At 43.9% G+C, this 24,836-nt stretch overlaps 2 protein-coding genes across 6 annotated transcripts in view; one reads left to right on the top strand and one right to left on the bottom strand.

Annotated features, from left to right (window-relative positions):
- SF3A1 (splicing factor 3a subunit 1) overlaps nucleotides 1-23,001 on the bottom strand; it is a 73,513-nt gene extending 50,512 nt beyond the window's left edge. Inside the window, exons 1-2 of the mRNA XM_085858634.1 lie at nucleotides 22,684-23,001; nucleotides 19,761-19,867 (exon numbers count right to left, since the gene is read on the bottom strand). Coding sequence (XP_085714760.1) covers nucleotides 19,761-19,867; nucleotides 22,684-22,788 — 212 coding nt within the window. The 5' untranslated portion in view covers nucleotides 22,789-23,001. The remainder of the gene's footprint in view (nucleotides 1-19,760; nucleotides 19,868-22,683) is intronic.
- A 292-nt stretch (nucleotides 23,002-23,293) lies between these two features.
- The window catches only part of CCDC157 (coiled-coil domain containing 157), a 95,388-nt gene continuing 93,845 nt past the window's right edge, over nucleotides 23,294-24,836 (top strand). For 2 of the 5 annotated variants that reach the window (XM_085858637.1, XM_085858635.1), the window contains exon 1: nucleotides 23,295-23,338. Coding sequence is in view for 1 of the 5 variants with exons in the window: in XM_085858639.1 (XP_085714765.1) it covers nucleotides 23,336-23,338 (3 nt within the window). In the remaining 4 variants the exon portion in view is untranslated. Of the gene's footprint in view, nucleotides 23,339-24,836 lie in introns of all 5 variants that reach the window. The other 3 variants (XM_085858638.1, XM_085858636.1, XM_085858639.1) reach the window with 3 other exon arrangements.

The raw sequence follows: 24,836 nt of genomic DNA, 5'->3' as shown, positions 1-24,836 counted from the left end.
GGTTAATTACCTTCACACGATACCCTTTGATCATTACCTTCGCATTCTGCGAAAGGTTATGTTTTGGTCGGCATGTATTTATTTATTTATTTATTTGTAATCTTGTGATTCGTATAACTCAAAAAGTATTAAACCGAATTGCATGAAATTTGGTGGGATGATTGGTTATTAGCCAGGAAGCATTCAATTAGATTTTGGGATCGTTCGGTTCAAAGGTCAAGGTCAAGGTCATGAAAAGGTCAAAATCGTCTTTTTACGATAACACGGTCAATTTTTATTCAATTTGCATGCAACTAACGCCAAAATGTTCAGAATTCAACGCCTCATCTTGTGATATGCAATATGACACAATGATGCCCATACTCTTGTTACCGGTTAGGGGTCAAAGGTCAGGGGGGTCACGACCTTGAAAAATATGCGGTTTTTGTCATAACGCAGTCAATTATTGTCTGCTTTACATGAACCCAGCACCAAAATGTTCAGAATTTAATGCCCAATCTTGTGACACAATGACGTCATAACACATGTCACCGGTTGGGGTAAAATGTCGGGGGAGGGGGGTCACGCCCTTGAAAAATATGTGGTTTTTGGCATAACTCAGTCAATTCTTATTCGATTTGCATGAAACCAGTATCAAACCAGTTCCCCACACTCATACCAAGAACAAAAAAGTAGTGGCGGTGAAGGTATGCGCTCTACGAGTGCCCGTTCTAGTTGTGTTTGTATTGGAGGAGATTTTAACTGTACGTTTGAACCAAATCTAGATAGAAACACACTAGAACCACATCCTGAAGCTCATAAAGATATCTCTCGTTGTTTTGCATCACTTAGTCTGCTTGACGCATGGCGCATACAGCACTCGACAGTCTCTCAATACACGTGGTGCCGTTGTGCTAACGGGTTGATCACGCTCACAAGGCTTGATAGATGGTATATGAATTCTACGTATAGAAATGTACTAATATCTTGTGAACATTTCCCCTACCCGTTTCTCTGATCACCACCTGGTAGTGCTTGGCCTATCTTCTTCTCGGTTGTTTCATAAAAGTGCATATTGGACTTTCAACACCAGCCTATCAGAAGATTGTTCTTTGACTGAAGCGTTTCGTTGTTTTTGGAAAACACTTCTTCTTCTTCTTCTTTCGGCTGCTCCCGCTAGGGGTCGCCACAGCGGGTCATCCGTTATGATCCGCATAATGATTTGGCACAGTTTTCCGCCGGATGCCCTTCCTGACGCAACCCTGGTCGCCTCTTAGGACGCAGGGATATAGTACACCTATTCTAACCGGGGCATACACCGGGCCCAGTACACTGGTACTCACTTTGCCGACCTCGGAAGGATGAAAGGCTGAGTCAACCTCCTGGTGTATATTAATTCAAGTGGCCAACGGGGCTTTTTTGAGACAATGAAAAGGCTTTTGACAGTGGTGATCACACCTACATGTTTCATGTTTTGCAAAAGTTTGGTTTTGGTGAAAAGTTTATATGTTTGGTTAAATTGTTAAACAACAATATATAAATTTATGCAAAGTAAACAATTTTCTCTGTCCTTTCCAGGTTCAGAGGGGTGTACGGCAAGGCTGTCCTTTGTCAGGATTACTGTTTAGCCTTTTACTCGAGCCACTTCTTATTAATCTTAGACTCTCACTCTCTGGCTTTGTACCTTCCCCAGAGGAGCACCATATCATGGTGTCTGCATACGCTGATGATATCTGCCTAACCAAGGCCTAACCACTGCCTATCTGGAATGATCAAGACCTAACCACTCTCCTCGAATCCTTACGTATGTTTCATCTTGCTTCATCTTTAAGGGTCAACTGGCAAAAGAGCAAAGCCTTGTGGGTGTCTTCAGTCACTGGTACATCCGGTAGGCCTCCATTGGCACCACCTCACTCACTTCCCAAAGGTCTAAGTTGGGAAAGAGAAGATGTCAAATATCTTGGGGTTTACCTTGGTCCATACCAGTATTCTCTTATGAATTGGGAAGGAATGGTAGATGACGTGACCAAACGTTTGCAAAAATGGAAACGTTTCCTTCCACAAATGTCCTTCAGAGACCGTATACTGATTGTTAACACCTCAGTCCCCTCTGTCTTGTGGCATAGATTTATCTGCCTACAGCCACCGGACAGCTTACTTAAGAATATTCAGCGGATACGAGTTAATTTATTTTGGGGAGGTCATCACTGGTTGAAGTGGGATGTACTTTGTCGACGCCTGTCGGGGGGGGAGGGGGGTGGCCAAGGGCTCATTGATGTAAAATGTCATCTGATGGCCTTTTGGCTGAAATCAATCCAACGACTGCTCAATGTGAAAAAACTGCCCTGGCGCCCAACAGCACAACGAATTCTGAGACAGGCTGGAATGCTCGGTTACGACCTTGAGCTGTTTTTGATGGAACCTCAAAAAGTTGATGCGTCTCACCTCCCTCTGTTTTATCAAAGTCTACGAAATGCTTGGCAAGCCATAATGGTGACCCGCTAAAAGGAGTCATATGATGTTAAAATGTTTGCGAGAGAACCCTTGTTTCTAAACCCACTTTTTCCGAATGTTCCCAAAAGTCGGGGTTTTTTTCCAAAACTTTATTACAAGTTGTATCAAAAATGTTTGGCATCTTCGTGACTCATCCAATCATGCCTGGAAATCTGCCAAGGAAATCGCTGAGATTACCGGTACCAGGTCAATAAGAGTTGTAGGTCAAGTACTTGTTGAAATTATATGCACATCCTTTAGACTTGGTTTGAAGTGGAGTACTGAGGTGAAATGGGTTTCCCATAATCCTTCATTTCCTAATTTACTGGTTAGTTTCACCAGTTCTGCTCAAGCAGGGTGTTGTTCTTTTCTACTTGGTAACCTCGAGAGTAAATTTATGTATCAGTCTTACCTCTCAGTTATTAATGTAAACACTCCCACAGCGGGAGTAAGTAGATGGAAAGCCTTGTTACCTGATATCGCCCCCTCTGAACCTGAATGGAAATCGATGTATTACACACTTATAACAAAAAGGTCAGGTGATCTACAATGGAGACTTGCTCATGAGGCATTACCGGCAAACATTTTTGTAAACCGTTTCGATGGTACTGTGTCGGTTCTCTGTCCCTTCTATAACACCACTGAAGATATGTTTCATGGGTATGTTGATTGTATACGATTGTGTGCTCTTTTTCTTCTCCTGAAGAACATATTCGATCAAGTAAATGTTCGGTTTTCCCTCCGGGTTGTTATTTTTGGGCTTGGAGTCGCTCCGGCAGATGAAAAGTTAATTTTGTTTTTGAATGATGTATTGTTAGAGGCTAAACTAGCAATTTACTTGTCTAGAAAGGCAAAAATCAAAGGAAAACCACCAGAGCAATGTAATGTGATCCTGTATTTTCAATCCCTGGTTTCAACACGGCTAGAATTGGAATTCAATTACTATAGTAATAATGCAAATATTAATGGATTTGTTAAAAATTGGTGTGTTGGAAAAATGTGCAAGGTAAATGAGAATGAATTTTAAATGTATGTGTAATTTCCTTCTCTGTATTGTACGTCTTTTGGACGACGATAGTGTTTTTCCTTTTGTTTTGTTTTGATTGATGGATTTCTTGAATGAATTATTTTTAAAATTTAAAATAGGAGCATCTGTTTGTATAAACTTTCTTGTTGTTAATGTTTTATTGATTACTTTAAAATGAATTTTTTTCATTTTTTTCAACTATTGTTTATTATCCTTTCCTTTGCTGTATGTATTTATTGAAAATCTTGTTGTATTGAATTTTTTTTATCTTTTTTATGCATTCTTTTTGTAATAAAAGGACCTAAAAGTCAAGTGTGTGTGTGTGTGTGTGTACATATATATATATATATATCTCTCTCTCTCTCTCTCTCTCTCTCTCTCTCTCTCTCTCTCTCTCTCTCTCTCTCTCTCTCTCTCTCTCTCTCTCTCTCTCTCTCTCTCTCTCTCTCTCTGGGCGTGGTGTCATGGCCGCCGTGGGCTGCTGCTCTGTGTTGTTGTGAGTTTTCAGTGTCATTTTCGTCCCTTCCCTCCCCTTCCCTCTTCCCTTTTTCCTTCCTGTTGTGTTCTGTGGTGTTTTATTCGTGTTTTTTCTCCTTTGTTATCGTTGAGAGAGAGAAAGAGTGAGAGCTGGCCTATTTGGGTGTGGCCGAGCTGATTTTTTTTGTGGCCTTTCAAGTACCTTGTTGCTTATAATGCATTTGATTTTTAATTTATTTTGATTCATTTCGTTTGACCTTCTTGTCTGGTTAGGGCAAAGAGGTGATAAACTGCCATCATGGTGAATGTACGCCCTCAGCATGAGGCGTTTGAAAATTTAACTCGGAAACGCGGTTGTTTGTGCTCCACCAGAGGGTGTCCTCACTGAGAATGTTGTATTAGCAGTCGGGGATGTAATCGGTTGTGAACTAACAGGTTGATCCACATCAAGATGACGGGACACTGGATTTCGAGCTGTGTCCCGAATGAGTCAGAAAGTCATTGTTTTCGTGTCGGACGAAAACTTGGTGCAAAATATAGTGATTACAGGTTTAACCACAGAGAGTGGCGTTTTTATGTTAGCGTCCCCTATGGATACCCCTGTGATGAAAATTGTAATATCAAATGTTCCACCTTTCATACCAAACGATAAACTAATATCAGTTTTGTCGCGATATGGGACAGTTGTGTCAAGAATGTCTATGATACAACTGAGAAGCCAAGTTGAGCGGATAAAACATGTAATGAGTTTTCGTCGACAGATTTTCATGGTTCTTTCTGATCGCGGTGATGACACGGGACTGAATATTTCGTTCAAGGTAAAGTTCAATGATCGTGAATATCAAATGTATGCTTCATGAGCTTCGTTAACGTGTTTTCTCTGTGGAGCCCTTGGTCATGTCAAACGATTTTGCCCCAAGGTTTCCTGTTCAAAGTGTGGTAAAAATGGCCATGGTTACATGGATTGCAAAAAGGATATCAACACTGCAGATCCTATAAAACAGGCTGATGTGAATCTCAATAGTTTACCGATTCCTGCTGTTCCTGTTGTTCTTGCTGTTCCCTCCTGTCGTGAGACGGACGTGAACAATACCCTGGTTTCCAATCCCAGCGTCGAAAATAATGGTACATCACTCCCGATTACTGAAAATGAAGTAACCTCAAATTGTACAACCTGTCCTGATGCTCTTTCATGTAGTGAATAAATGGATGAGGATCCTGCAATTACCACGAAAAAACGAAGAGCAACAGATGCTAGTTTTTCTCTCAATACTGCAAAGAAAGTAGTATTGGAGATGGACATTGTCGCTGAAAACACGCCCCAATTTGTTTTTCATGTTTCGACCCTTTTTGAAGAGGATAGTAAATTAGATTCAAAAATTGAGGAAAATGAATCTCAAAGGATGCGGTTCATCTCTGTAGATAGAAATCGTTGTTCAACGGAAATAGGAGGCAATGCTGAGGACGTAAGTAAACCCTCAATTGAACCATGACCATCACTGGTTACTAATGAGCAGACGGTGATCGACTCAGACTTCGACAGTGCCCCTCTACCCAAACATATGGAAAAATGTATTGCAGAGTCTCCAACTGATTCCATAGACAACACAACACATGAGGAAGAAACTGGGGTTTCGGCTCAGTTTGTGCCAAATGAACATCAGGTCAGGTTAGATCTGTGACCTGCTACAGGTACCATGTAAACCTGTACTAACCTGTTCCATGGTCGGGTTGTCGGCGACTAAACCGTCTCCCAGACCAGGTTTTCTGGTGAGGAGGGTGTTTGGATATGGACACCCAACAGGACTAAAAACAAAACCTGTCAAAGGGCGGAGGAGCTCCTTGTGAGCCAACGGCCATCCATATCTAGTGCCCAACTGTGTCTGCGGACGTCCTCCTGCAGGTGGGTTACTTTTTATTAGGAGGTTGGTGACAGGATTTGCACTCCGGCCACCGTAAAACCCTTCATTCCGCAAAACACACAAACGCAAAAAAAGATCTGAAAACCCACTCCGTGGGAGTACCTCATGTGCAGCTTCCCTTCACAGGGCAGCTCACTGGATGATGGGATTGGGGCAAAGCTTTCAGGACCCCCAATCCTTGATGAAAGGAGGGAAACCACGGGGTAACCTCCCTGGGTCAGATTGCGGGAGTGTGTCGGAGTGGTGCTGAGGTGTCGTCCACCAGACGGCAGTCTCCTTGGGTTAACCTGAGGCGGTCCCTTCGGGTGGGTGCCTGGAATGTCCTATCCCGAAGAGAGGATGATCACCTGTCTCTGTTATCATCTGAGCTCAAGCGTCTGGACATCGGTATTACAGCACTCTCTGAGGTTCGGAGACCGGATTGCGGCGAGATAATGGTGGGTGGTTACACCTACTATTGGTTACCATACTCAAGGAGTTGCTGTAGCTGTGTACAATAAGCTGACTCCCAATGATAATTGAGGTAACACCGGTCAACGAGCGTATTATGAGACTAAGGATTCGTCACTCCTTAGGTGTCATTTCCCTGGTCTCTGTCTATGTTCCGACTGAGGCGAGTGACCTCACCGTGAAGGACACATTCTATGCCACGCTCGAGTCTGTGGTTGATCAGTGCCCCAGACGAGATACACTTCTCATCTTGGGGGATTTCAATGCATCGACTGGAACTGATAGGGATGGTTATGAGACATGTGTTGGTCCCCATGGGTCAGGAACTATGAACCAGAATAGCACTAAGTTCCTTGACTTTGCAAGAAGTCATGGACTTAGGGTGGCTGGTTCATGGTTTCAGCACCCACAAGCTCATCGCTGGACTTGGTATTCCAACGCTGGCAGTGTGGCAGAGGAGATTGACCATGTCTCGTTGACGGTCGCTGGAGAATGATCCAGAACTGCAGGGTCTACCGGAGTGCTCAGTTCCTCAATACTGACCACCGGCTTGTTGTAGCAACTCTAAAGCTGCACTTTAAATCCTGGAGAATGGTACCATCCCAGCATAGGCTGGATGTTGGCAAGCTCAAGGATGAGAGAGTAGCTGAGGAGTTTGTGCACAGGCTGAGTGGACATTTGGGGTGTCTGGGTGCTTTGGGGGGTCCTGAAGAGTTGTGGAGTGCCTTCAAGACCACCGGCCTTGATGTTGCCGGTGGATGTCTTGGAACTCAGCGTAGGGCAAAGAAGAATTTTGTCTCTTAAGGGACACTGGAAACCATTGACCAGAGTCGCAGGGCCAGGCTGAATGGCAGATCTGAGCTATTCAGGGAGCTGAGGCGTAAAACTGTACGTGCACCAAGGGTGGACAAGGAGGCCTATGTGCGAGGAATCTGTGAGGGGGTAGAGCATCACCTGTGGACAGGTGATTCTCATCCCGCTTGCAGGGGAATTCGCGCATTGCGTTCATCCAAGCCCATCCCTCGGAGCACTGCAGTTAGAGCAGAGAGTGGTAGGCTCTTGACAGAGGAGTCTGAAGTGAAGGCCCGCTGGGCCGGTTACTTTGAGCGGTTGTACCAGGCTGATCCCCCAGCTATCGAGTTGGACATCAAGGGTGTTACAATCCCTGTTGCTAACCCTCCAATCAACTGTGGTCCATCTTTGCTTGTGGAAACACAGGCTGCGGTGAACCGGTTGAAACGGGGTAAAGCTCCAGGGATCTGTGGCATCCATGCTGAACTTCTCAAGGCTGGTGGAAATGCTGCACTCGTGTCGTTGCATGCAGTTTTGTGCTCTGCCTGGAACACAGGCATCATCCAAACTGATTTGAAGAGGGGCCTTGTTGTCCCTCTCTGGAAAGGGAAGGGTGATCGCCAAGACTACAACAACTACCGAGGGGTGACGCTGCTCTCAGTGCCGGGCAAGGTTTTTGCTCGGATAATTCTTGATAAGGTTCGCCACCATCTGCTTGAGCACGAGCGTCCAGAGCAGTCAGGCTTTACACCAAAGAGGTAAACGATTGACCATATCCTTGCTCTATCATACTATCAGGATCACTGATGACCAGATCTCCCGCTTCAACTTCATTGTGGACGGACGGATCGAAGGACATCGACACCCATATTATCAGGTCATGCTCGAAGAGATGACCTAAAAAGGCTAAAAATGTGTTTTATATTTATATTTCATTTCTCCTTCCTTCCTTCTTTGCGAATCGGATCGGCGTTTTTGGCCATCTTCCAGATCACGTGACTATCAAACGGGAAGGAAATTCAAAAATCTGTCCAGTTAGATACAAGATAATATTTTTTACTATCATAATCAATAAACAGTTGCCGAATATCTTGTAGAATGGCAGATTAGATAGGTTTTGAAAATGGCGATTTTTATAACTTACGTGAACTCGTGACCTTGACCCTGACCTTGAACCCAGACAAAAGTTATATCGTTGTGCAACACTCATCGACCTCTACCCACATACTAAGTTTCATCAAGATCGGAAAGAAAAATTGTTGACGGACGGACGGACATTTGGTCCGGCTTTATTAGGTCATCTCGGTAGAGATGACCTAAAAAGAGCTTCTTCACAGTCTTGTCAATGAAAGGGCTAAAGGGGCTTTAGTTCGGCTTAAGATTAAAAAATTGAGTCTTTTTGACACATCAAAGTTTTTCTTCTCTTTAGAGAGGAAAACTAAAACACAACAATTATTATCTGTCCAATCACCTGAAGGAGGGATAGTACGTGAACCTAAGATGATTAAAATAATTGTAGTCAATTATTTTTCTTCTTTATTCTGTGCGAAAAAGATTGATTTGAATGTTGCAAGAGCTTTCATTGAACCTTTACCTAAGTTGTCTGAGTCACAGCGAGCCTCTTTTTTGGAGGTGGGTCGGTTCGTTCAGTTTTGTTGTGCAGATCACCAATCAAAACGAAATTCACCCTGTACATTAATGAGAACACACCATTGAAATTCCTTCTTGTTTCCATATGCACAAGTTGACACACCGACAGTTATTACCATTTGAAATTACCGCCGTGAAGTGGGCGTGGCATGCTTGAAATCACAGAGGAAACAACCAGGAAACAACAAATGAAGATGGCGGCGCCCATGGTTGTGTGATTTCGAGTGATTTTTGGTCTTTCCACAACGAAATATGCGTTGTTTCATACACTTGGGCACGGAGGATGATGAGAAAGTGACGCAATTCATGGATACGAGCTGGCATAAGGTATGCGAGTGTGCGAAGGCTTGGTGCGCTGCCACAGATAGTGAAACTATCAACAAATGCCGTTTGCTGGCTGATCAAATAATGAAACTGCTGCCAATGACTGATCCTTCTGCGGATGCTGGCCATCACCAGTTCTGCTATGCGTCGTTTTGTAACAAGCAAGGATCACATAAAACGCGCTGAAGCCAGGAAAAGGAAATCAGAAGCCAGCACTACTGCAGTTTCTGCTAGAGCCAGTGAGGTGGTGGGTGGACTCGAAGAAGAGGGGCACTCATACCACAAAATATGTAGAAAATCCCTCAGAACCTCTGTAGAAAGGGTGGCTGGCAAATCAGCTGGTGTACTGCCAAGAATTTGCATCATATGTCAGAAAAAAGACAAATTCATCCATGTCAAAGGAAAATCTCAACGTGATCAGTTGTCCCTGGCAGAAACACAGGATGGAGGAAAGCTGAGGGAAACTGCTGAGCAGAGGAGAGATGAACGTGTTGTGAGAATAATGACAACTATAAAGGATAAAGACTGTGTGGCGCTGGAAGTTTGTTGTCACCGTAAATGTTATTACGAGTATGTGAATGACACATACCACAGACAGAGTCAAAGTAAACTCCAAACTCAGAAAGTGAACTATGACTCAACATTTGACATTTTCTGTGATAAAGTAATCCAGGTAAGACTCATTGATGGAAAGCAATCTATACATATGAAGAAGTTGTGTGAGATGTTCAATGACCTACTCAGAGTATGCGATGGTCAGGATAAGGCCAACTACCAGGCAACAAGACTGAAGAAAAGACTGCAGGAAAGGTACCCAGACATGATTTTCTATCGTCCACCAAAAATGTCTGAGAGCGAAGTGGTGTACATGAAGGACATTGATATTGGTTCCATTGCTCAGGCTGCTGTTGTAGACAGTAGCTCAACAACAGAAACAGAGTCAACTACAGAGGATGAAGCCAGCCAGGGTCTACAGCAGGGTGACTCAGGCCTCAATTTACATGTTCTATACTCAGGAGCACTCATGGTGAGGGATGACCTGAACAAACACCAAAGTGTGGACATTACATGGCCACCACTTGCTACTGACTTCGACATTTCAAATTCTGAAAGAGCCATCCCTGTTGCATTGTACAACCTTGTTGCATGGATTGTGGGCCTGTCAGACGAGCCAACCCTGGAGAAATTTGTGGAACTCCCACGGCATATTCATCTGAAAATGCTCTCTGTTCTTCAAGACGTTTCTATAGCGTCAAGGGGTCAGACGTTTACTCCGAAGTCCGATGCATTGGGCCTGACTGTGAAACATTGGACTGCTTCTACTCGACTGTTTGGACTGCTCAACAAGCTTGGGCATTGTCTCGGTCAGTACAACACAGGCGTTGGAAGCTGCTTTGGCACTGTTGCAGATTGATCAGGAGGGAAAACTGCCCTCGAACTGCCTCAGAAATGTACCGACAATATTTGTGTACGATAACATCGATTTCAGTGAGGAGACCCTCACCGGTCATGGGACCACTCACCACACCAATGGATTGATGATACAGGACACACCCTCTGAGCCGATTCAGCACGCTCGTCCAGTGACTCCAATTAGCCGTCGTCAGCGGTCATTAGTTGGTAACACGCCACCCATTCTCAAGTATGGTGGCGGGAAAAGGCAAAGGGACCACAGCCTTTTACAGTTGTGACATTGACATCAGTCCGTCACAAGAGAACAGGCTATCGCTGGATGTGCTCTATTAGACAATGAAAGCGGTCCAGAAAACGGATGGGCGGTTGCCGACATGGACTGGGTACAACACCCTCCTTTGGCGGGATGAAGAGTTGACCAAGTCAGCCATCATCTACCTTCCCGTGATCGAGGCATCACCCACGGAACTGGACACCGTTTAGATGGTCCTACGCCAAAGCATCGATATGGCTGATAAACTGGAACGTGAAGAAGTAGTTCTAGTCTTCGACCTTGCGATCTACAGTAAGGCGCAGGAGATTCGTTGGTTGCACCCAGAGTTGACAGAAAGGTTGGTAATTCGTCTCGGCGAATTCCACCAACTCATGGAGCTTCCTCGGCAGGATCAGCAAAAGATTCAGAGACGCAGGTCTGCTAGACCTCATAATAGAATCTGGTATTGTCGCTCAGCATTCTGCAAATTCAGTAATAAGCTGTCACAAGCTCGTCTACGAAGTGCTAGGAAGACTATGCTTCCAGGCCTTCATGGACTCCCTCGCAGAGGAGACGCGTGTGCGATTCGAGAGGTGTATAGAGCATCTCCAGGAAACGTTTCCGTCTCCGGTGTTCGAACAGTTACTGTCATCGGAAGAGGTCTTGGAAATGTTCACACGTGACAGCGACTTCAGACAGCAGCAATGTACAGTGAGCAAAACATTCACATTCTGGTGCTCCTACTTGGAAATGGTGGAGCTAGCACTAGAGCTTATATGGGCAACTCGTACTTTAAACTGGCCGAAACACCTTGCGATCACGAGAGCGTCAATGCCCTGGTACTTTGCGTACGATCACCTAAACTATGCAAGGTACTTACCCGTTTACTGGCTGGAAATGGCCGGGCCAGAGCACTCCCACCCAGACACCTATCAAGCATGCATGGACGGCAAATGGACTGCCCAACGGCATACTCGTTATGGATTTAGTAGTGTTGCGTGCGATCAGATCATAGAGCAGACTTTAAATAGGGACAGCAAGACCAGTGGAGGCATCATTGGCTACACTCAGAAAAGCACAGCTGTGAAGAAGTGGATCCTGTCCCAACCAGCACGTGCGGAAATCGCAAGGAAATGCGAGTCCATGGCGGGTAGCCACGACGAGCCCCGAACGAGAAAGGATTTGGATGTGTCGAGCTTGAAGAAGAACGAAGCAGTGGTGGTACAAGTGGTGGACACAGTACTTCAAATGATTAACCCTTTCTCCGGCGCTCACCTTGAACTCGTCAATATTAGTTCAGGTGTCATCGCACCACCAGCCACTTCCGCGGACTTGATGAACGCGTATGTCAAGGGAGAGAATGCTGTTGTGCAATTCATGCGTGATCGGCTTCTCTCGGGTGAGGTCCCATTCTTCGTAGTCCGATTTTGAAGGCCAAATTGGCAACTTTCTCGAAGGCGCGAGGCAAGTCGGCGACTCCCCACCAGCAGACGCCGAAGGTTGAAATTGCGAATGAACGTCGTCTTTTCACACGACTGCTGTTGATTGGAGAGAAAAGCAATGTAACACTCCACGATCTGCTCGCGTACCCACTGGCGAACGTATCTTTCCCGCTGGCATCTGGTGATGGTTCGATTGCTAAGACGGACAAAGCCAAACTCCGCAACCATATACTGAAACTGTGGCCCGATTGCCGTGTGGACGCTCGGCCTATCCAAGGTGCAACGATTGTGGATGGAATGGTCGTTATTCAGATGATAAAGGCTGGTTCACTGCCTAACACTTTCGGCAAAATGGAAGAGATGGTGCTGAACATCGTAGTGGCCAAAGCACGACATAACCAATCTTTGAGACTGGATGTGGTGTTTGATACTGACCCAAGTATCAGCATCAAGTGCCTGGAGCACGCCAGACGAGCGGGCAGGGCGGGTGATCTTCAGGTGCGAACCATCTACGGACGTGATCAAGCCCTTCCAAAACAGTGGGCCAATTATCTCTTAAGCGGAGCCAACAAGGAGGCGTTGATAGAGTTCATCGTCGAATCGTGGATGAGAAACATCTCTCCATCAAAACTGGGCGACATGCTGTTGTACGTCAGTCATGCCGGCAAATATGAGAAAATCGAAGTGTCGAATGGTGTCATGACTGTCGTCAGTACCTGAACTTGAATGTGACCATGAGGAAGCTGACACGAAGCTCCTGCTACATGCCGCTCACGCGGGACAGAATGAAGAGTTGGTGCGCATGGAGCGTTTCGACACCGATGTGTTTGTGTTGGCGTTGGCTCAATCGAAGTCGATTCGAACACGAAATTTCCATCTGGTTACAGGAAGTCCCAAGGACATTATCGTCGTTGACATTAGGAAGCTGAGTAATGCGCTGGAAAGTTCTGTCTGCGATGCGTTGATAGGTTTGCACAATTTCACAGGAAGTGATACCACCAGTGCATTCCACGGTAAGGGCAAAACAAGGCCATTTGACTTGATGATGAAGAGTCCCCATCTCATCACCTGTTTCGGGAGCATTGGTCGAGAATTCACGCTAGATCAGAATATCATTCACGACCCAGTGGAAGGTTATCTGGGCTGTCTGCTTCAAATGATGATGACATGGAGGTGACTGATCTGTCAGTCATCATCTGATCATTTACAGATATCCCCCCAGGTTATTGTATTCTTTCTGAATGAGACGTTTATGCAGCATAATGTTATCATTCATAAACATTTTCCTGACTTGATTTCCTTCATGCAAACTGCAAAGTGTATAATTAGGAATTTTAAAGATTTTGAAATAACAAAACCACAAATTCACTGACTGAGGAAATTTATTACAAAAGCAGGGTTAGAATGTTCTCAACAGTTGCCAACCCCTCCCCCCCCCCCCCCTTGATACGGGATGAAAAGGAAGGAAGTGCTTTTTGGCACCTTAAACATTAATGGGGATGGTGCTTCAGAAACATGTCAATGTCTGTTTATTGCAAGAAACACATAACAAAGACTTCACAGTCTGACTGGCTCCGCTTAATAAGGGGCATTGTTTCTTTAGCAATCTGTCTTCTGTCTCGGCAGGTGTTGCTTTTTTGCTTCGTCCAGGTTTTGTTCCTGACTCGTATAGTTTTCTTGAAATAGTTAAAGGACACTTAGCATCATTACAGTTGGTGTATAAAGGATTTCACCTCACCTTACTTAATGTCTGTGCTCCTAGTGAGAGCGGGGCTCGTAAAGAGTTTTTCACACAACTGGCTAATTACCTTCATACTTTAGTCTTTGATCATTGTATTTGTATCGGAGGAGATTTCAATTGCACGTTTTAACCTAATTTGGATAGAAACACACCAGAACCACATCCTGAATCTCATAAAGACATATCTTGTTGTTTTTCATCACTTTGTCTACTTGATGCTTGGCGCATGCAGCAGCGTACAGCATCTCAGTATACATGGTGCCGGTGTGCTAACGGGCTGATAACACTTGCAAGGCTGGAAAGATGGTATATTAACTCCCCTTTTAGAAACGTACTCGTGCCTTGTAACCTCTTTCCTTCTACTTTCTCTGATTATCACCTGGTAGTGCTTGGTTTATCCTCTTCTCAGTTAACTCATAAAAGTGCGTATTGGACCTTCAATACCAGCCTGTTAGAGGATTGTTTTTTACTGATGCTTTTCGTAGTTTTGGGGAAAAACTTATCCAAAGTAAGCCTTCTTATTCTTCTATCCAGTTATGATGGGACAACGCAAAAGCTCAAATTCGCATTTTCTGTAAATGTTATGTCCTTTTCCATGAGATAGAATAAAATTGCAGTTTCACTCTTGGAAACTGAAATTTTGCAGTTCGAGGAAGACTTAGCTAAAGCTCAAAATGACAGGAAACTTTGGTTATTATTGGAAAACAAAGCTTATCTAAGATAATTGATTCATTAAAAAGTAATGGGGATGTCAGTTAGACTCAGAATCCAAAATGTGATGTTTTCTGACACCCCAAGTAAAAGTTTTTTTTCCAGTTAGAAGGGGTTAAGAAATCCCAAAGGCAGATTTTCTCCTTGTTAGATGTTAAAGGGAATATTACACAAAATGAGAGTGATGTGAAAAGACTTGTGAAAAATTATTTTTCTGATTTATTTGCGAAGAAATCTGTGTGTAAAGATTGTGTTGATGAGATGACAAATCATGTTCCTTCTTTGAGTTGTAGTCAGCATCAAGCTCTTGAAAAGCCGCTTACCCTGGAGGAACTCAGCATAGCTCTGAATAGCTTTGAATGTGGAAAAGCCCCTGGAATCGACGGACTTCCAGTGGAATTTTTTACAGCATTTTGGGACATCTTAGGTCCAGAAATACTGTTGGTTCTGCAAGAAAGTTTACATTCTGGCATACTGCCTTTCAGCTGTCGAAGAGCGATGGTTTGTCTTCTCCAAAAAAGCGATGATCTCCATCAAATCAAGAACTGGTGCCCCATTTCATTACTGTGTTCTGACTACAAACTCTTTTCCAAATTGTTGGTCAATCGGCTAAAACTTGTCATCAGGACTCTCGTTCACCCTGACCAGAGCGACTGTGTTCCAGGGAGATCAATCTCTGACAACATTTTTAAAATTAGAGATTTGATTGATTGTGGCCATAAAGAGGAAGAAGGGGTTGGTTTGATTTTCCTTGATGTCAAAAAGGCCTTTGATAGTATTGATCACACATAGGTTTCAAGTGTTGCAAAAGTTCGGCCTGGGTGAAAGGTTCATCGGTTTTGTTAAGTTGTTATACAACAATATATTGTTACGAATTTGGAGGCTTACTGCACACAACAGCCAGAGTCCGTATAGCTCAGTTATATCGGTGTGTGTTTCTAGTTAGAATCCATCGCCTGTGTCTAACGGGAATTTTGTACGTGCGCTGTGGGTTATTTTATAGATAGAATTTTTACATTTTACATCACTTACAACAATGACGACAACCCTCTGCTCGCGGCATTGTCAGCGCTCTTCGCATGCTCGCCGGCATGGGGGCGTGTCTGGAATTCCATGCCCCAGGCGGTGTGCGTTTCGGTGTGGATTTCACACCGTATATGGTCACAAAGTGTTTCGCTTCGGCTGCGCGCCAAATAAGGGTATGCGTCGTTTTCCGCTCAATGGGCGACGAGCAGACCAGAGTCGGGGCGGTCCTTGGCAAGAAGGCGGAGCCGCGACACGCCATCCACACAATGGGAGCAGGCCACGGGAGTGGATGGGCCCCAAAAGAAAAGCGACAAAGGCGATTGATTTGCATCCAGTCTGCTAGAGTGCGCGTCTCTGTCCGGGTCTGCGGCTGACTGCATCGCACGGATCCGAGGTGTCTCGTCTGGCGCATTGCTGCGGGCGGTCGACCATCTCAACTCGGGAGATCATCTCGTGTCGCCTGCCTGCGAGTCGGAGGAGCGTGCCAACGCCCGACGCTACCCTCCATACCTGGTGCTTGGAGCGGCCTCGTGTTGCGGGTTCGAGTCCCGTTACCCCAAGATCGTCGAGAACCACACGAGGTGGACAGGTCCAAGCTAGCTTCTCTTCCCTCAGCCCGTCTTCCCTCCGAGCTGACTGGGCAATAAAGACCTCGAGGTCCATCTCTTTCTGGGCATTTGTGTGTGCGTGCGTGTGTCCTTGGGCCCCATCTCTAAGTAAAAACTGTGTAAGTGCTTTCTTTGCTCATTGTACATTGCATTTCTTGTAGCCGTGATAACTCTGCTCTTTGTGTGCTTCCCCTCCCCGATTATTGTAAAATAAATTTCCCTTTTGTTGAATGTCCCAGCTCGTCCTTGTCCTTTCTGCCATTAGTTTGCCACGGTGCGTATTGGGGATTAGGAAGGCCGTTGCTGCCGTAATTGTGCATTTGGACCGATGGACCTCGGTAACCATCCGCTCGGGTTACGCACGGTTTGAGCACGGTAACGGCTCGTTCTGCTCGAGCTCCGTCGAGGGTATGAATTCCCCGGTAGCTTGCTGTGTTGGTTTTTAGGTATATTGAAGTTTGGCAATTAACCCTATCCCACGTGGTCGAATTATTGGCGATTCACGGTCCTGTAAGGGACCCGTGCCTTCCATAGTTCTCCGAGAAGCACGAACTAGATTCCGGGTGTTCAATGGAGCCGACTCTACTGCTCCACCTAGCAGTCGTTCTTGCTGCCGAGACCCGGCCCCACAACAATGTCTAGTTTGTGTAAGGTAAACGATGGTCTCTTTTCACCCATTCAGGTTCAGAGGGGTGTTCGGCAAGGCTGTCCATTGTCAGGTTTACTGTTTAACCTTTCTCTTGAGCCATTACTACTTAATGTTAGGAACTCTCTTTATGGTTTTGTACCATATCCAGAAGAACACCGTATCGTGGCGTCTGCATATGCTGATGATGTCTGTGTCGTAATTAAAAATGATCAGGATCTAACTACTCTTCTCGGATCTTTACGTAGGTTTCATCTTGCTTCACATTTGCAGTGCAACTGGCAAAAGAGTAAAGCTCTGTGGGTGTCCTCAGCTCAATGTACATCCGGTGGGCTTCCCTTAGCGCCACCTCAGTCTTTTTCGAAAGATCTAAGGTGGACGAGAGAGGGGGTGAAATACTTAGGTGTTTATCTTGGCCCTTATCAGTACTCCCTTATTAACTGGGAAGGAGTGGTAGATCATGTAACCAAACATCTTTTAACAAATGGAAAAGGTTCCTTCCGCAAGTGTCTTTCAGAGGTCGTATATCAATTATTAATACCTTAGTTACCTCTGTCTTGTGGCACAAATTCATCTGTTTACAGCCACCAGATGTCTTGCTTAAAGAGATTCAACCGATACTGGTAAACGTTTTTTGGAATGGTCAGCATTGGTTGCGGTCAGACTTACTCTGTCGCCCCTTGACTGATGGTGGCCAAGGGCTCATTGACGTAAAGTGTCGTCTGATGGCCTTTCGGCTGAAGTGGATACAACGAGTGATCAATGTGGAAAAACTGCCCTGGTTCCCCGTAGCACAACGAATATTGAGACAAGCTGGATTGCTCGGCTATGGCCTTGAGTTGTTCCTAATTGAATCAAAAAAGATTGACACATCTCACCTTCCTCTGTTTTACCAGAGTCTGTTGAATGCTTGGCAAGTAGTAGTGGTGACCTGCCAGAAGGATTTGTATGACATTAAAATGTTTGTGGGAGAACCTCTATTCCTCAACCCACTCTTTCCCAAAACTTCATTTCAGCTGGTATCAAAAATGTTTGGCATCTTCGTGACTCATCCAATTGTTGCTGGAAATCTGTTAAAGAAATTGCTGAAATCACTGGCACCAGGTCATTAAGAGCTGTAGGTAAAGTACTTGTAGATGTCATCCATACATCCTTTAAATTTGGGTTTCACTGGAGTACTGAGGTCAAATGGATACCCCAAAAGCCTTCACTTCCAAGCTTACTTGTCCAATTAACTAGTTCTACTCCATCTTCAGTCAGTATTGGCTCTTGTTTATTTACTAATCTTGACAGTAAATCTATTTATCGTTTTTGTCTTTCTGTTATTAATATAAATACCTCCGCAGTAGGAGTACTGAGATGGAAAACGCTTTTGCCGTATGCCACCCCTTCTGAACCTGCATGGGAATCAATGTATTGCACACCAATAACAAAAAGGTCAGGTGACTTGCAATGGAGACTTGCTCACTGGTCACTGCCAACAAACACTTTTGTCAAGCGAATTGATGTTGCTGTATCAGCGCTTTGTTCTTTTTGTAACATCACTGAAGATTTGTTCCATGGATATATTGATTGTGTTCGATTGTGCCCCCTTTTTATTTTATTGAACAATATATTTCATCGGGTAAATGTCCCCTTTTCACTCCGGTTTTTTATTTTTGGCCTCAGAGTCAATTCAGGTAATGAAAAGTTGTTAATGTTTTTGAACTATGTCCTATCAGAGACAAAATTAGCAATCTACCTGTCGAGAAAAGCCAAAATGAAAGGCAAACCCTTTGAGCAATGTAATGTGATTTTGCATTTCCAATACCTGGTTTCAACTCATTTGAAACTAGAATTTAATTATTACAGAAATAATGCAAAAAATATTAATACTTTTGTTGAAACTTGGTGTGTTGGCAAGATGTGCAACGTAAATGAAAATGTATTAGAAATTTACGTGTAGTTTTTCTTTCCTTGTGTCTGAAATTTTCTTGGTTTGAATTGCCTTTTTTGGTGTTTCTATGACTTTGTTGATTTCTCTTTGAAACCTGTTTTTGGTTTACTCCTTTGGTTTTTTTTGTATTTTTATAGTAAAAGGAGTCAAAATTCAAGTCTCTGTGTCTCTGTTTCTAACTCCCTCCCTCCCTCCCTCCAACTCCCTCCCCATCTCTAACTCTCTCCCACTCACTCTCTCTAAATTTCCCCCAAGCGACTGAGGCATGCCTGGGTTGTGTTCATCGATGAGATAAGAATGTACAAAGCATTCTTCTTCACATGCTCGGGGTTAAGCCTTTCTTTGTGACACTGCATTGTGTCACCAATTGCTGTAAATATGTCCTTTATTAAATTGCTAAATGAACTTTCCAAACCTGTTTGTTTGTCTGTTTCCACCATTGGTTAGACATAGCATGTAATAAATAGAAGGGAGGTTGTACCCTATTGATTCGCTGCACTGGTCTGACGTCCCACCTTCAATTTCACTTGGTCATACGTAATAAATAGATAAAGGTGGGAAGTCGAGCACATGGTTCCCCATCTGGGAGGGGCTAAATCACCAGATTTGGTAACATCAAATGGCATCCGTGGTTGCTTAGCAACCTGTTGGGTCACGGAGTTATCTGTGGCTCGTCAGCTTCAGGGTCCAAGTCACCCGCTTGTGAGCCCCGCGCTCCCCCGAACCCGTAACATTATAATAACTGAAATATTTAAATTATAGGTGTGGATAAAACATAAGCATCGTGGGCCAAATGGCCTCCTCCCATGTCAAGGTTCCTTGTATTCCATAACATTACTTTTATGCTACAAAATGCTTGGCACAACTTACCTGGCAACGAAGCTTGCGGTCTTGTCCACAATGTTACGGACTTCAGGTGGAGGGTAGATGATACCGACAACAGATTTTGAAGGGTCATCTTTAGCTTCCTCAGCAGCCTGAAATGTTGAGCAACGATGTTAGAAATGAAAAGATTAAAAAAAAAATTTTTTTAAGCAGCTTGAGGATTTTGTTTACTTTTTTTCTAGCTCACAATTTCATTTATGCAACTGAAAATATACTTAACCCAAACAAGAGAGTTCATAGAACACCTTAGAACATGCAGTCTTGAGAAAAAGGACATGGGAAAGGTCTTTTAAACTCTTGCTTTGCATTTCCGAGCATGATCTACATTTCCTACAGGCAGTGATTTGTCCGACTTGATAATCCCCAACGGGAAGAGCACGAGAGGCAAATTTGGTCAACATGGCAAAAAATTGTCCGTCGAAGTACTGCTAAACTGGAGGTTTTTGGAAGTGCCACCAAAGAGATTTGTGTTCTACGGCGGTTCAAGTATATAATTAAAATGAAATAAAATAAAGATTTTCAAGGCTGTTCAAAAAATCTTTTTTCCCAGAAGTTTACCGCCATTGACGCAGCATCTTTTACAACACCTAAATTAATACATTACATTAGTTCTTTGTGCTTGTTATTTGTGTCCTTTATGACATCGCTAAAAACTAAGTTTCCTGTTTTGAATGATTTTCAATTTGGTTTGACTGCCAGACATGCAGACAGACACTACAAAATGACCTTACTCCTCTCTGCGCATGCATGCTCGGGACAAATCTGTACAATTTACCAAATTCAGATAGAAAGTACTGCTAAACAGCAGGTTCGTGTTCCAATTTGTGTTCTACATTCAGTATATAAATGAATTGAAATAAAGTACTTCCTCAATCACAGACGGACATCAGTAGACAGACAGACAAAATTAACCAATTGCTTAAACCCCCTTTTTTCGCTTCATGTGCACCGGGTAATAGGTTGGCCAACAGAATGCTTCATTGTTGTTTTGAATGCAGCCTGTGGTTGCTGGATGCATCATTTTCTGGAAGCGCAGCTGTGCCACTAATGCAGTACCCCTGTTACCAGAAAGCTCGTTCCAATTGTGCCGACCTCGGAAGGACAACAGGCTGAGTCAACCCACGTGGTGTTTTCTCAGAGGGGTTATGTTTCTCGTGAACACCACGACAGGGGTTCAAGCTCAAGACCCTAAGATCTCAAGCCAGCCACCCGAACCATTATGCCAACACCAGGCTGTTTGGTGCTTCCATTAGAGGACTTGCCTTATGTGACCCCAGGTTCAAATCCCATGGGAAAAATCAACACAATGATGTTGATCGGTCCCCACTCATGTCTTGCCAAATCAATGTACAAGGACATCATTCTAAGCGACAGTCTTCGTGCTATATGTGACCTATGTACAAGTTCATCCATGAGCCTCAACCATGTGTGCACATCTTGACATTACCCGTCTGTGAAACAATCTGCACGTGGAAAAACAAATTGTGTTCAGATACAATGATGAGATACTGTACAGAGTGGCCACAAAATCCCAATGCATGCAGTTAGAATTTATTTTTATGTTTCCCTCAATTCTTCGCACAAATTTGAACTCTTTTCCATGTTCTTCTGAGCATCTTCTTCCATGTTGAGGGTTGGAGGTCATAAAACAGCTCCCGACAGCTGTTTTGAGGTCGTCAACCATCAAGAATCAGCTATCCTGCTATCTTCAACTATCCTGGAACACGATGGCGAACCAACACATTATGCTCAGAGATAATATCTCGACGACAAATTCAGCGGACGACGGATTGGACGTGGATCTGAGGTAGTGTGGCCTCCTCGAAGTCTGGACTTAACAATACGTGACAACTCGCTTTGGGGCATTGTGAAAGAGGAAATTTCTCATCTCTGCCCAACAACAGTTGAAGACCTCAAAAAAGCTGTCAGGGGCTGATTTTATGACCTCCAACACTCAACATGGAAGAAGACACCCAGAAGAACATGGAGAAAAGTTTAAATTTTGGCGGAGAATGGAGTGAAGCTAAATACTAAATAAATTCCAACAGCGTGAATAGGGAGTTTGTGGCCACTCTGTAGATGTGGGTTATACACCAATCATGGTATCGGTCGGTGGTCAATGTTACACCAACAGGTTGAGATTATTGGCTTGAAGATGACAACACCTGATGCCACCACTCATCGGTGTGAAGTAACACAGCCGTCACTCCATCAGGACAGCCTGCTGTTGGCTCAGTGGTTGGGGTGACGGCTTGGGATTCAGGACAGCCTGGTGTTGGCTCAGTGGTTGGGGTGACGGCTTGGGATTCAGGACAGCCTGGTGTTGGCTCAGTGGTTGGGGTGATGGCTTGGGATTCAGGACAGCCTGGTGTTGGCTCAGTGGTTGGGGTGACGGCTTGGGATTCAGGACAGCCTGGTGTTGGCTCAGTGGTTAGGGTGGCGGCTTGGGATCCTCGGGTCCTGAGTTCAAGCCCCGTCGGCCGCTGAATTAATACACCACGGGGTTGACTCAGCCTATCATCCTTCCGAGGTCGGCGAAATGAGTACCAGTTCCAGTGTGTGTATCGGTAGAGGGGCACTGCATCAGCGACACAGTCGCGCTTCAAGAAATGATAGCTACCCCGTCAGCTAAGCTGCCATACGACCACCACTCCGTCAGGCATTCACTCATTCTGTACCAACAATCACATTTTTATGATATTTACACCAATACGTAAGTGGATAAATAAATGTCGCGAAATCCACATTCAAATTCCCACCAACAACACCGTATCATTGAATCTGAAACGTCAACCGATGTGAAGGAGCCGAAGAAACAAATTACATGTAAACTTTAAATCCACATTATAATGGAAACGAGCGACAGTCGAGCTCGGCTGAGCACGGGTCCATCACTGGGTCCACCTGCCTTGTTTTCAGCCACGACGGATGGCAGGACAGCAGGCGTGCTCAACACCCCAGGCAGGAGCGGAGTCACCACCTGGGGCAGAACCTGCAGCGTCCCGACCGGCATCGTGTCTGGAATGTGCCGCCAACAGGCCGCGAAGCCTTTCCAATATCGACTAGGCCTCAAGCGGAACGTCCTCCTCAACAATTATTTTTATTTAGTAGATACTTAAAAAAAAATGCATCGTTGACCGATCACAATCGAAGAGGAACCTTAATTTATCCTTGAATGTATCTTCGAACGACAAATGAAAGTTATTTGCGATAAGTTGTTTCACAATTTTGGAAAAAAAGAAGAAGAAGAAGAAGAAGAAGAAGAAGAAGAAGAAGAAGAAGAAGAAGAAGAAGAAGAAGAAGAAGAAGAAGAAGAAGAAGAAGAAGAAGAAGAAGAATAATTTAAAGATTTGTTGATGCTCTTTGACCCCTCTGACGTCACGCCGTCGAGTGCACTGTTCCGAGAGTTTAATATAAATTACTAATAAACCAATGTGTTTGTAGAATTAGATCGAACGCATCGTTTCAGAATATTTTCTGAAAGAAAGAAAAAAAAAAAAAAAAAAAAAAACCTTGATTTTTGGTTTCTATGGAAACCGTTGATATTAAGGATCCACTGAATGGTAATCAACGGTTGATTTATGATTAAAACCGCTGTTCTGTTATAATAAATAATTACGTTACTTCACAAAATGTAAGATTGTTTTTCGCAATACTGTATAGTGTATCTATGTTTCGCAAAATATTGAACTTTATAGACGTGGACATGATGGTGAAAAGTATAATTTTAATATTGTCTGGTTAAATGGAGATGAAAAACGTACGGCATACCGTCTAATGAGGCAACGTACGACTAAAAACGTTTCAATAAATCATTCTTAAGGCAATAATGATATTCTTTTATCCGTTTATTATATTTGTGACGCTAAAATGGCGGGATTTCGTGCACTGCACCCTCACCCTGAAAAACCATCCATTTATTACGTACGCAAATATGGTGGAAATAATATGGAATAGGCAAAGCCTAGAATCGAACGTAGAATTATTCTTACATTCGCTTCTGACTTTACCTATAACTTGTTGACAACTGTATACGCAATTTCCGGTTACTTCGGCCTGGATTCGGGATCAGCGGATGATCATTCGGATGATCATTTAATCACGATTAAAAAATATTTTTTGATGATGCGGGAGATATCTTTATTAAAATTAACTTTGGGAAAAAAAATAATTGAATAAATAAATAAATAAACGATCACTTCTGGTCAAGAATAAAAGAAATTAAAAGTTCCGGAAAGAGTTTCAAAATCACTCCCGGTATTGTTAAATACGAAATAAACACTTCCTGTCATGAAAAAAATCACCTTCGGAAGTATAAAATTAACTTTGGGAAAAAAAATTGAATAAATAAATAAACACTTCCGGTCATGATCTCCCGGCATGTATCATTCCCCATGACAAAAACCGGAAACAAAAAAAAAACAGAAGCAAAACAAAAACGGAAGCAAAATGGTCATAGCCATCGACACGGATTCACAATTGCCAGGGTATTGTGTTGTTTTTGTTGTTTCCTGTTCTCTCATGTGCACGCGTTAAGTAATATTCACAAGATAGAAATAAAACCCAATCGTGTTTATACACCGCATAGCGTTTAACAACCGGAAGCAAAAAGTCATAGCAAACGACACGGATTCCAAATAGCCAGGGCTATTGTGTTGTTGTTGTTGTTGTTGTTGTTGTTGTTGTTGTTGTTGTTGTTGTTGTTGTTTCCTATTCTCCCACGTGCACGCGTTAAGTATTAAGCTCACTTCGTTCGCTATTAAATCTCACCCCAACTCTCGTTACCACCCGTTAATATAAAGTCAAGACACATCACCACCCTCCAACCCCGCACTCTCCCCATCTATGCACCATGTACGCCCCCATCGGATATTCTATACTCCCGTAGAAGACCCACATTTAAATAGGGACTTTTGAAATGATGTAATCCGCCCCCAGATCTTGGAAGAGCTGGTGTACTGAAAAGGACGTAACATGATGCAAAAGGAACAGTGTTGGTGAACACCAACAACAATGTAGAAGGCCAAGATCGAGAGATACTCGGATAAACAAAGGAGATGA

Source organism: Eptatretus burgeri, chromosome 16, assembly GCF_056783735.1.
Source record: "Eptatretus burgeri isolate ZD-2024b chromosome 16, Ebu_testis_v1, whole genome shotgun sequence".
Taxonomy (NCBI): domain Eukaryota; kingdom Metazoa; phylum Chordata; class Myxini; order Myxiniformes; family Myxinidae; genus Eptatretus; species Eptatretus burgeri.
Note: the sequence above shows the minus strand (reverse complement) of the source record. Positions and strands in the feature narration are given on the sequence as shown.